At 40.0% G+C, this 13,090-nt stretch overlaps 3 protein-coding genes across 3 annotated transcripts in view; all 3 read left to right on the forward strand.

Annotated features, from left to right (window-relative positions):
* The window catches only part of LOC120566592 (TBC1 domain family member 2A-like), a 50,244-nt gene extending 38,095 nt beyond the window's left edge, over positions 1-12,149 (forward strand). Inside the window, exons 11-17 of the mRNA XM_039813109.1 lie at positions 598-705; positions 3,811-3,921; positions 4,536-4,708; positions 4,988-5,099; positions 6,249-6,452; positions 8,682-8,869; positions 12,140-12,149. Coding sequence (XP_039669043.1) covers positions 598-705; positions 3,811-3,921; positions 4,536-4,708; positions 4,988-5,099; positions 6,249-6,452; positions 8,682-8,869; positions 12,140-12,149 — 906 coding nt within the window. The remainder of the gene's footprint in view (positions 1-597; positions 706-3,810; positions 3,922-4,535; positions 4,709-4,987; positions 5,100-6,248; positions 6,453-8,681; positions 8,870-12,139) is intronic.
* On the forward strand, positions 7,615-8,550 carry LOC120566848 (ribosome-binding protein 1-like). Its single transcript, XM_039813508.1, has 2 exons — positions 7,615-8,346; positions 8,377-8,550. The coding sequence occupies exons 1-2, from the start codon at positions 7,704-7,706 to the stop codon at positions 8,421-8,423; spliced, it is 690 nt and encodes a 229-aa protein (XP_039669442.1). The 5' UTR covers positions 7,615-7,703; the 3' UTR covers positions 8,424-8,550.
* Positions 12,101-13,090, forward strand: part of LOC120566850 (TBC1 domain family member 2A-like) — a 2,402-nt gene continuing 1,412 nt past the window's right edge. The window contains exons 1-2 of the mRNA XM_039813510.1: positions 12,101-12,139; positions 12,243-12,609. Of these exons, the coding sequence (XP_039669444.1) occupies positions 12,269-12,609 (341 nt within the window). The 5' untranslated portion in view covers positions 12,101-12,139; positions 12,243-12,268. The remainder of the gene's footprint in view (positions 12,140-12,242; positions 12,610-13,090) is intronic.

Here is a 13,090-nt window from a genome sequence, read left to right on the forward strand (position 1 = left end):
GCAGGAACTCATAGTGCACCTTTAATTTCATGGTTGAAATATTCTAAAAATGCATAAATAAGTTACATAAAATACTGACAAGCTTTATAATTCATAATAATAATTATACATCACAGCTTCTGACAGGCAGAATGCATCCAGCCTGTTCTTAAAGGAGTTAACTGAAGGGGAACACACATGTTCTCGGGAGCCTATACACAAGCCTATATTGAGATATGACTCAAGCCTATACAGCTGAGCATATCTCCTCTGGATCTCCTAAATGTGAGAGTTGGTAAACTAAAATAACTAAAATTAATTTAGTAGCTCTTCTCTGGACCTTTTCTATTTGTTCTATATATTTTAATTTATATGGACACCAGACTGAGCGAGAATATTCAAGATGGGATCTTACCAAGGATTTGTACAGTGGTAAAAATATACTATTGATTGGTCTGTTCCTGTCTCACCATCTGGAGACAGAAATACACACTACACACACACACACACACACACACACACACACTACACACACACACACACACACACACACACAGCTCTGTGGAGGAGGGTCTGACCATAAGAGACGATGTTTATGATGATGTTGTTTCCTGTCAGGTGATCATAAAGCTGTCGGATCAGCTGACCTCCTGTATGTCCTCCGGCGCCGCAGGTTTGGACTCTCAGACCTTCAGACAGCTTCAGCAGGAGATCGAGAACCTGAAGGTGAAATGTTGCTAAATCTCAATATTCTATCATTTCATCTCAATATTCAATCATTTCATCTCAATATTCAATCATTTCATCTCAATATTCAATCATTTCATCTCAATATTCAATCACTTCATCTCAATATTCTATCATTTCATCTCAATATTCAATCATTTCATATCAATATTCTATCATTTCATCTCAATATTCAATCACTTCATCTCAATATTCAATCATTTCATCTCAATATTCAATCACTTCATCTCAATATTCAATCACTTCATCTCAATATTCTATCATTTCATCTCAATATTCAATCACTTCATCTCAATATTCAATCATTTCATCTCAATATTCTATCATTTCATCTCAATATTCAATAATTTCATCTCAATATTCAATCACTTCATCTCAATATTCTATCATTTCATCTCAATATTCAATAATTTCATCTCAATATTCTATCATTTCTTCTCAATAATCAATCATTTCTTCTCAATATTCTATCATTTCATCTCAATATTCAATCATTTCATCTCAATATCCTATCATTTCATCTCAATATTCAATCATTTCATCTCAATATCCTATCATTTCATCTCAATATCCTATCATTTCATCTCAATATCCTATCATTTCATCTCAATATTCAATCATTTCATCTCAATATCCTATCATTTCATCTCAATATCCTATCATTTCATCTCAATATTCTATCACTTCATCTCAATATTCTATCATTTCATCTCAATATTCTATCACTTCATCTCAATATTCTATCATTTCATCTCAATATTCTATCATTTCATCTCAATATTCAATCACTTCATCTCAATATTCAATCACTTCGTCTCAATATTCAATCACTTCATCTCAATATTCTATCATTTCATCTCAATATCCTATCATTTCATCTCAATATTCTATCATTTCATCTCAATATTCAATCACTTCTTCTCAATATTCTATCACTTCATCTCAATATTCTATCATTTCATCTCAATATTCAATCACTTCATTTCAATATTCTATCATTTCATCTCAATATTCAATCACTTCATCTCAATATTCAATCATTTCTTCTCAATATTCAATCATTTCATCTCAATATTCTATCATTTCATCTCAATATTCTATCATTTCGTCTCAATATTCAATAATTTAGTCTGAATCTGTCGACAGAAAACAAAAATGTACAGAATCTCAAGATTAAATCAATCAGAGATCAACCGTTTCAGGTTCTGGAAGTCAAAGGCATAACTTTAATGAGTTCTCTTGTAGTTTATATTTAATATATAGTATGTTCTTCAGATAATATTTAATGTTTTTCTTGTAGTTCTTCAGATAATATTTCATTGTTATGCAGATGATTTGCAAATGTATTTGCCTATGAAACTGAATGACAGTGTCGCACTAGACTCCCTTCTTACTTGTGTTAATGATTAAGTTGTTTCATCAAACTTTCTTAATTTGAACAAATTATTTTCAGTACTTCAGGCACGCCAAACGGTCCAGCTTTGAGTTTGGGAGCTCTGGCTTCATACTTTAAACCAGCTGTCAAAAACTTGGGGGTTACTTTTGATTGCAACATGAAATTTGACAAGCAGATCAGTAATGTTGTTAGAAAGAGCTTCCAGCTTCGTGTCCTGGCTGAAGTTAAGCCCTTCCTGAACAGGCACGATCTAGAGAAGGTCATTCATGCTTTCATTAGTTCAAGGTTGGATTCCTGTAATGCTCTTTATGTTGGGCGGAATCAGACCTCCATCTCACATCTTCAACTTGTGCAAAATGCTGCTGCTCGCTTTTTAACAAATACATCTAGACGAGCACACATCACCCCCGTTCTCTACACCCTACATCGGCTCCCTGTGCGTTTTAAAATAGATTTTAAGATCTTATTGTAGGCCTGGCCCCGGAGTATTTGTCGGAGATTTTAACGCTGCGTGAGCACAACCGGTCCTTGTGGTCCATAAATCAGCTGGTTTCAGAAGTCCCAATTGGGGGATATCTGCACCGAGACTCTGGAACAAGTCCCCCCCCCCCACATTACAGATGGAGCTTTTTTTAGATCCAAACTCAAACCCTATTAGTTTAGACTGGCTTTAATACGTAGTCGTGGTCTCCTCCTGTTCCTTTGTAACCTTTTCTGATTTTACTGTGTTAATCAGTCCCTCCAGAAAAACGTGATTATGCGATTGCATAATTCATGCATGGTGGTGGTGATGGCCCAGTGGATATGACACGTGCCTTTGGTGTGGGAGACCAGGGTTAGATTCCCACTGTGATACATCAACCAATGTGTCCCTGAGCAAGACACTTAACCCCTAGTTGCTCCAGAGGCGTGTGACCTCTGACATATATAGCAATTGTAAGTCGCTTTGGATAAAAGCGTCAGCTAAATGACATGTAATGTAATGCATAATCAGCCAAAATCCGCATATATATGTGGGGGGGGGTGCATTTTTTCAAATATGCCGCACTTTCGCCGCATAAATTGTCGATTTCCGCGCAAAATATGCGGGGCTTGCATGATGTCATAATCCCCACATTTTTGTTGCAAAAAAGTCCCGTAATATATCTTAGCAGAAAGTTGAAAAATGTTGTGTTTACTTCACAGAAGAGCAGCCATTTAGCCCCTGTTGCCATGGGAACGTTATGAAGTGATGTAATTATGCGACGTGAACATCATCGATCAGAAGGGTGTTGGGGGTGGGGGGGGGGGGAGAGAATCACTGTTTTTCTCTTTTTCATCAAACTGCAGTTTTTGCAAGTTCCCGCAATTTTTTCGCATAAAATTGCATAAATATCATATTTCACATATTCCATTGCATTTTTTAAGAAAACGTGCCGCATAATCAAGGATCTTTGCCCGCAACAATCACAAAAAAAACTCCCCATTTTTCTGATTTTACTGTGTTATAGGTTTCATTCTTTCTATTGTATGATATGTTGTGTTATTCTTGGTTCCTGTTGTGAAGCACGTTGGATACCTGCTGGTTGCTATATATATCAATACATGTTGAGTAATTGATTGATAATATTTAATGTTTCTCTTGTAGTTCTTCAGGATGATTTTGATGATGATGATATGATATTAATTAATAATATTTATTCCTCCAGGATGATATCGAGGCGTATAAAACTCAGAACAAGTTCCTGAACTCTGAGATCTTCCAGCTGACCCGACTCTGGAGAACCAGTTCAGAGCAGCAGAAGAGTCTGATGGTGAAGGTGGGTCTCTAGGTCACTTTATTTAAGAAGGGGATTACCAAAACACATGATAGAAATGCCAGAACCCCTTTGAGATATTATATGTGTATCCCTCTGATTGGCTCTGTGTGTCCCTCTGATTGGCTGTGTGTGTGTCCCTCTGATTGGCTCTGTGTATCCCTCTGATTGGCTCTGTGTGTGTCCCTCTGATTGGCTGTGTGTCCCTCTGATTGGCTGTGTGTGTCCCCCTCTGATTGGCTGTGTGTCCCTCTGATTGGCTGTGTGTCCCTCTGATTGGCTGTGTGTGTGTCCCTCTGATTGGCTCTGTGTGTCCCTCTGATTGGCTGTGTGTGTGTCCCTCTGATTGGCTGTGTGTCCCTCTGATTGGCTGTGTGTGTCCCCCTCTGATTGGCTGTGTGTGTGTCCCTCTGATTGGCTCTGTATGTGTCCCTCTGATTGGCTCTGTGTCCCTCTGATTGGCTGTGTGTGTGTCCCTCTGATTGGCTGTGTGTGTTGCTCTCTGATTTTTTTTTTTTTTTTTTTTTTTTTTTTTTTTTTGTTGTTTTTTTTTTTTTTGGGTTGGTGTTGTTTTTTTGTGTGTGTGTGTGTGTGTGTGTGTTCTCCGTTGGCTCCAGTGTTCCTACCTGGAGGCCAGTAACTGCCAGGTGGAGAGCCGATACCTGGGCGTCTTGCGGCAGCTGCAGGAGATCAAACCTCTGGATCCGGCCCAGCGGGGGGCCGTCCAGAAGCTGATCGAGGACGCTCTGAAAGGACAGCTGAAGAGCGTCGTCAAGCTCAACATGGCTAGGTAACCATGGCGATCTAATGCATTCATGTCACACAGGGAGCCTGAATGTCGCAAAAGCATCAAAAACCACCTGACTGCCTGACTAGAACATCTGATGTCATTAAATAACCTAACACACAGACGTACTTCTACACACGGAGACACACTGTGGGACTGCTCCGGTTTGGTTACTGGAGAGACCTTTTCCTCTGACAGGTTCCTCTGACAGGTTCCTCTGACAGGTTCCTCTGACAGGTTCCTCTGACAGGTTCAGTGATTGTTTATCGTTGTTGTTCTCAGAGATCACGACGAGTACGGCTTTAAGATCGTCCCTGACTACGAGGTGGAGGACATGAAGCTGCTGGCAAAGATCCAGGCGCTGGAGATCCGCTCTCACAACCTGCTGCACCAGGTAGGAACCAAACTGATCTATTTCTGCACCAGGTAGGAACCACGCTGATCTATATCTACACCAAGTAGGAACCAAACTGATCTATCTCTACACCAGGTAGGAACCACACTGATCTATCTCTACACCAGGTAGGAACCAAACTGATCTATCTCTACACCAGGTAGGAACCACACTGATCTGACTCTGCACCAGGTAGGAACCACACTGATCTGACTCTGCACCAGGTAGGAACCACACTGATCTATCTCTACACCAGGTAGGAACCAAACTAATCTATCGCTACACCAGGTAGGAACCACACTGATCTATCTCTACACCAGGTAGGAACCACACTGATCTGACTCTGCACCAGGTAGGAACCACACTGATCTATCTCTACACCAGGTAGGAACCACACTGATCTATCTCTACACCAAGTAGGAACCACACTGATCTATCTCTGCACCAGGTAGGAACCACACTGATCTATCCCTACACCAGGTAGGAACCACACTGATCTATCTCTACACCAAGTAGGAACCACACTGATCTGACTCTGCACCAGGTAGGAACCACACTGATCTATCTCTACACCAGGTAGGAACCACACTGATCTATCTCTACACCAAGTAGGAACCACACTGATCTATCTCTGCACCAGGTAGGAACCACACTGATCTATCCCTACACCAGGTAGGAGCCACACTGATCTAACTCTACACCAGGTAGGAACCAAACTGATCTATCTCTACACCAATTAGATCGATAAAAGCGCCAAAACAAGCATCAAAAACCAATGATTTCCTGAATTTATTTGATTACATTTCTGATTGGATATCTGATTGGATATCAGGTAGTTTAGGGAAGCTTCTGATTGGATATCAGGTAGTTTAGGGAAGCTTCTGATTGGATATCAGGTAGTTTAGGGGAACTTCTGATTGGATATCAGGTAGTTTAGGGGAACTTCTGATTGGATATCAGGTAGTTTAGGGGAACTTCTGATTGGATATCAGGTAGTTTAGGGAAACTTCAGTTCCAACACCAGTTTATTGTGGATATAAAAGCGACAAAAGCATCGAAAAAAGTGTCTGTGTGTAACAGGAAGTGTCTCTGTGTGTAACAGGAAGTGTCTCTATGTGTAACAGGAAGTGTTTGTGTGTGTTTCCCCAGCAGGAGGGTGGTGAGCGCAACCTGTCGGCCCGTTGGGCCCGGTTCTTGGCCGGCCGGCCGGAGAACGAGCTCGGTCCATCCCCGGAGCTCAAAGCTCTGCTGCGTGGCGGAGTCCCACCGGAGTACCGCCAGAGGGTCTGGCGCTGGCTGGTCTGGGCCAGAACCAGGACCGCCAGAGACCGCCACCCACAACGCTACCAGCAGGTAAACAGGAAGTAATACCTGGGGATACCAGCAGGTAAACAGGAGTTACACCTGGGGATACCAGCAGATAAACAGGACTTACACCTGGGTATACCAGCAGGTAAACAGGAAGTAATACCTGGGGATACCAGCAGGTAAACAGGAAGTAATACCTGGGGATACCAGCAGGTAAACAGGAAGTTACACCTGGGGATACCAGCAGGTAAACAGGAGTTACACCTGGGTATACCCAGGGGGATCAACAAGGAATTTACAAATCAATTAAATGTCGGGAGTTCTGATGTCCTGATACAACCACGATGAAAAGGCAGTAAAATCAATATCAAACAGAATGAAGATCTGAAGATTTAGTATTTCACTGTATTTAGTATTTCACTGTTCTTCTACTTGGGGTTTGGAGTTTTAATTGAGCGTCCAGCGTCAGTTCTGGCATGCCAAGTAGTCAAGACGCCACTAACCGCTATTGGCCAACAACACGGTCGCATCAGCTGATCTGCATCAGCTGATCTGCATCAGCGCGTCAGCTGGTCAACGCCCTCGCTCCTGAATGGCTACACTCAAACAGGGCGCCCTACTTAATCCAATCCACTTTATTTATATAGAACGATTTTAACAAACACAGGGTTTCCAAAAGTGCTGCACACAAAGATTAAACCGAATAAATAGATAACACAATAAAAGAAGAGGTACCCAATATAAAGATACAAGCAATAAAATTAAAATTAACTTAAATAAGTAGAATAAATAAAAACTAAAGTGCACTACCCGCACACAATTAAAATATGCAAGTATACACATAAGATCAACACGCTACCTCAGGGGGGTCAAACTCAACTTCCCAGAGGGCCACACTGGAAAATCAGAATCACATCAAGGGCCAGACATGTTTAGTTTATTGACAGGCTTTTATTTAATCGAAAAAGTAAAATATTTTTGACTGCATTATTGCACGTGTCATATAGTCTTCTCACTCACAGTTTGGTCGACATAAAGTCCTGAAGAAGTCAGGAGAAAGTTCCTCAGCCATCAGAGAAAAGAAGCGCCCAAAAATGTAGGGAAAAGTGGCAAAAACTAGGAGGGCCAAAATGTATTGTGAACCTAAATTGATATGCGGGCCGGATCTAAATCTGCGAGGGGCCGGATTTGGCCCGCAGGCCTTGAGTTTGACACATGTGCTCTAGCTGGTGTTAAAAGCCAAAGAAAAGAGGTGGGTTTTAAGAAGAGTTTTAACATTAGACAGAGAGGAGGCTAATGTCTAATGTGCAGAGGCAGTCCATTCCAAAGTTTTGGAGCTGCAAAGGCAAACCTCTGAACAGAGCCAAAGGTCAGGACACTCCTCTGAACAGAGCCAAAGGTCAGGACACTCCTCTGAACAGAGCCAAAGGTCAGGGCACTCCTCTGAACAGAGCCAAAGGTCAGGACACTCCTCTGAACACAGCCAAAGGTCAGAGCACTCCTCTGAACAGAGCCAAAGGTCAGGACACTCCTCTGAACAGAGCCAAAGGTCAGGACACTCCTCTGAACAGAGCCAAAGGTCAGAGCACTCCTCTGAACAGAGCCAAAGGTCAGAGCACTCCTCTGAACACAGCCAAAGGTCAGGACACTCCTCTGAACGCAGCCAAAGGTCAGGGCACTCCTCTGAACACAGCCAAAGGTCAGGACACTCCTCTGAACACAGCCAAAGGTCAGGACACTCCTCTGAACACAGCCAAAGGTCAGGACACTCCTCTGAACAGAGCCAAAGGTCAGAGCACTCCTCTGAACAGAGCCAAAGGTCAGAGCACTCCTCTGAACAGAGCCAAAGGTCAGGGCACTCCTCTGAACAGAGCCAAAGGTCAGGACACTCCTCTGAACAGAGCCAAAGGTCAGGACACTCCTCTGAACAGAGCCAAAGGTCAGGACACTCCTCTGAACAGAGCCAAAGCCATTCCGCCAAATTTAGTTCGTAATTTATTCAATACAATTTCCTAAAGCATTTTTATTGTGTGTTGTTGGACCTGACAGAATTGTAATTCTTGAATATGTTTAGAATCCTCAGATGATTCTGCGTCCACAGATGGCGCATGGCGTGTAGCGTGTAGCATGTGGCGTGTAGGGTGTGGCGTGTGGCGTGTGGCGTGTAGCGTGTAGCGTGTAGCGTGTAGTGTGTGGCGTGTAGCATGTGGCGTGTAGTGTGTAGCGTGTAGCGTGTAGCGTGTAGCTGCTAGTAATCCCGCTGTGTGTGTGCAGCTGTGTGAGAAGAGTCGGACGTCTCCCCATCCGGCCTCCAGACAGATCCAGCTGGACCTGCACCGCACCCTGACGACCAATCAGCACTTCTCCTCTCCCTCTAGCCCCGCCCTCCAGCAGCTCCGCCGCATCCTGTTGGCTTTCTCCTGGCAGAACCCTGCCATTGGTTACTGCCAGGGACTCAACAGGTACACACACACACACACACACACACACACACACACACACACATGTATACACACACACACACACACACACACACACACACATGTATACACACACACACACACACACACACATATATACACACACACATACACAGAGACAGATGCATGTCCAACATTTTTTTTTTTTTTTTTTTTTTTTTTTTTTTTTTTTTTTTTTTTTTTTTTTTTTTTTTTTTTTTTTTTTTTTTTTTTTTTTTTTTTTTTTTTTTTTTTTTTTTTTTTTTTTTTTTTTTTTTTTTTTTTTTTTTTTTTTTTTTTTTTTTTTTTTTTTTTTTTGTTTTTTTTTTTTTTTTTTTTTTTTTGTTTTTTTTTTTTTTTTTTTTTTTTTGTTTTTTTTTTTTTTTTTTTTTTTTGTTTTTTTTTTTTTTTTATTTTTTTTTTTTTTTTTTTTTTTTTTTTTTTTTTTTTTTTTTTTTTTTTTTTTTTTTTTTTTTTTTTTTTTTTTTGTTGTGTTTTTTGTTGTTTTTTGTGTTTGTGTTTTTTGTTTTTTTTGTGTTTATGTTTGTTTGTTTTTTTTATGTGTTTTTGTTTTTCACTTTTGTTTTTTTGTTGTTTTTTTGTTTATTTTGTTTATTTTTATTTTTATTTTTCTTATGGCTTTTTTTGTTCTTTTCTGTTTCTTGCTTTTTGTTTTTTGTTTATTTTTGTTGTTTGTTGTGTTGTTGTTCCGTTCTGTGTGTTGTGTGTTTGTTGTATTTGTTGTTGTTATTGGGTGTTTTTTATTTTTTTTATGTTATTTTTTGTGTTTTTTTTTGTTTTTGTTTGTTTTTGTTTTTGTTTTTTTGTTTATGTTTGTTTTTGTGTTTGTTTTTGTGTTTTTTTGTTTTTGTTTGTGTTTTTGTGTGTGTGTTTTTGTTTGTTTTTTTTTTTTTTTGTTGGTGTTTGTGTTTTTGTGTTTTTTTTTTTTTTTGTTTTTTGGTTTTTTTTTGTGTGTTTATGGTTGTTTATTTTCTTGTTTGTGGTTTTTTTTTTTTTCTTTCTTTTTTTTCTGTTTTTGTGTTTATGTTGTTTCTCATGGTGTTTTTTTATTTGTGTTGCTTTTGTGGTTTTTTTGGTTTTTGTTTTTTTTGTGTTTATGTTTATTTGTTTGTTTTTTTGTGTTTTTTTTTTTGTGGTGTTTGTTTTTTTTTTTTTTTGTGTTTGTGGTTCTGTGTTTGTTTATTCTACTTATTATTTTTGTTTATTTTGTTTTTTTTTTTTTTTGTGTTTTTGTTTTTGTTGTTTTTTATGTTGGTGTTTTTGTGTTTGTATTTTTTTTATGTTTATTTTTGTTTTTGTGTTTGTTTGTGTTGTTTTATTGATGTGATGATGATTGGATGATGATGATGATGATGATGATGATGATGATGATGATGATTTGTTTTTTTTTTTTTTTTTTTTTTTTTTTTTTTTTTTTTTTTTTTTTTTTTTTTTTTTTTTTTTTTTTTTTTTTTTTTTTTTTTTTTTTTTTTTTTTGATGATGATGATGATGGTATGTGATGTGATATGATGATGATGTGATGATGATGATGATGTTGATAATGATGATGATGATGATGTGATGATGATATGATGATGTGATGATGATGATGATGATGATGGTAATGATTTGATATTGATGATGTGATGTGATGATGATGTGTATGATGATGATGATGTGATATGATTGATGATAATGATGATGTGTGTGATGATGTGTGTGATGATATGATATATTGTGATTGTGATGATGATTGATTGATTTGTATTGATGTGTGTTGATGATTGATTGTGTGTTATTGTATTTGTGTGTGTGTGTTGATGTTATTATGTATGTATTATGATGATGTGATGTGATGATATTAATGTGTTGATGTGTGTGATGATGTGATGATGATGTGATATTGTGATTTGTATTGTGTATTGTGTGTATTGATGATGATGATGATGATGATGATATTGTGTGATTGATTGTGTGATGTGTAATGTTTTTTTTTGTTTTTTTTTTTGTTTGATTTATTTGTTGATTTGTGTTTGAGATGTTTTTGTATTATTTTTTTTTTTGTATATGTGTATATTTGTGTTTTATGTTTTATTTTTTGTTATTTTTTTTTTTTTTTTTTGTGTTTTGTGTTTGTTGTTTGTGTGTGTTGTTTGTGTGTGTGTGTGTGTGTGTGTGTGTGTGTGTTGTGTGTGTGTGTGTTGTGTGTGTTTGGTTTATTTTGGTTGGTTTGGTGTGTTTTGGTGTTTTTTTTTTTGTGGTGTGTGTGTGTGTGTGTGTGTGTGTGTGTGTGTGTGTGTGTGTGTGTGTGTGTTTTGTGTGTGTGTGTGTGTGTGTGTTATGTCCTAACCCTCCTGCTCCCCTCTTCTACTTTGAGAGAGCCCCTCAGCTTCTCATCACCTTCCAACTGGTTCCTAGTTGGTGTTAGTGGACAGTCTGCCCGTGACATCCTACTGCCCTCTAGGACAACTTCCTGTATAAGGGGACCAAGACACACACATACACTACATCCCCACACCCACACATCCCACACACACACCCACACCACACACCTCCCCTGCACATCACACACCCTACATCACACCCTCTACCCATCCACCTACCTCTAACACCCTCACACACGGTACCTGAACACACCCACACACACCAAGAGCACACACCAACTCTCACCTCTGTCAACTCACACCTCACCACACACACCCCTGAGAACCACCACACTCACACACGACACACTACATGCACTGCACACACACCTCACATCATGCACTGCCTTAACACACACACTACACACACTGCACCACACACACACACATACACTTGGTAAACACACACAGACACACACACACATACACACACCACAGAGACCTATAGAGAACACACAACACACTGAACACACACACACACTGTTACACACACACAGACTCACACTCTCACAGACACACACACACAAAGTTACACACACACACACACACACAGAGACAGACACACACAGACACAACGCACAACAGAACACACACAGATAGCACACACACACACACACACACTACCTACACAGAGACAACACACACACACACACAGACACACACAGACACGTTGTTTGCGGTTGTGTTGTTTTACTCTGCTTTTGTTACGGGTTGTGTTCGGGTGCACTCTGGCTTTTGTTACAGGTTGTGTTCGGGTACTGCTCTGGCTTTTATGTTTACGGGTTGTGTTCGGGTTACGCTCTGGCTGTTGCAGGTTGTGTTCCGGGTAACTCTGGCTTTATGTTGCAGGTTGTGTTAGGTACGCTCTGGCTATGTTTCGGGTTGTGTTGTGCACAACACTGACTACACACAGTTTTTCAGATACACACAGGTACTGACACTTATGTTGCAGGTTGTGTTCAGGTACACTCTGGCTTTATGTTACAGGTTGTGTTCAGGTACACTCTGGCTTTATGTTACAGGTTGTGTTCAGGTACACTCTGGCTTTATGTTACAGGTTGTGTTCAGGTACACTCTGGCTTTATGTTGCAGGTTGTGTTCAGGTACACTCTGGCTTTATGTTGCAGGTTGTGTTCAGGTACACTCTGGCTTTATGTTGCAGGTTGTGTTCAGGTACACTCTGGCTTTATGTTGCAGGTTGTGTTCAGGTACACTCTGGCTCTGTTTAAATACAAAGAGGACGAGATCCTGAAGCTCCGGGACAGCGTGGAGATCTACCAGTACCTACGCTTCTTCACCAAGACCATCTCCGACGGCCGGTAAACACCACACACACACACACACACACACACACACACACACACACACACACACACACACACACACACAGACACACACACAGAGACACACACAGAGACACACACACACACACACACACAGTACACATACACACACACACAACAGAGACACACACATACAAACCACACAGACACAGAGACACACACACACACACACACACACACACACACAAGAGACACATACAAAACACACAGACACAGCACACACACACACACACACACACACACACACACACACACACAGAGACACACACATACACACACACACACACACACTAGATTTCTTTTGGGGGTTTATCCAACTTGTTTCCTGTAGATGAACGAGTGAATGTGTCCTGTAGATGAACGTGTGAATGTGTCCTGTAGATGAACGTGTGAATGTGTCCTGTAGATGAACGTGTGAATGTGTCCTGTAGATGAACGTGTGAATGTGTCCTGTAGA

The sequence above is a fragment of the Perca fluviatilis genome, chromosome 10 (genome assembly GCF_010015445.1).
Source record: "Perca fluviatilis chromosome 10, GENO_Pfluv_1.0, whole genome shotgun sequence".
Taxonomy (NCBI): Eukaryota; Metazoa; Chordata; class Actinopteri; order Perciformes; family Percidae; genus Perca; species Perca fluviatilis.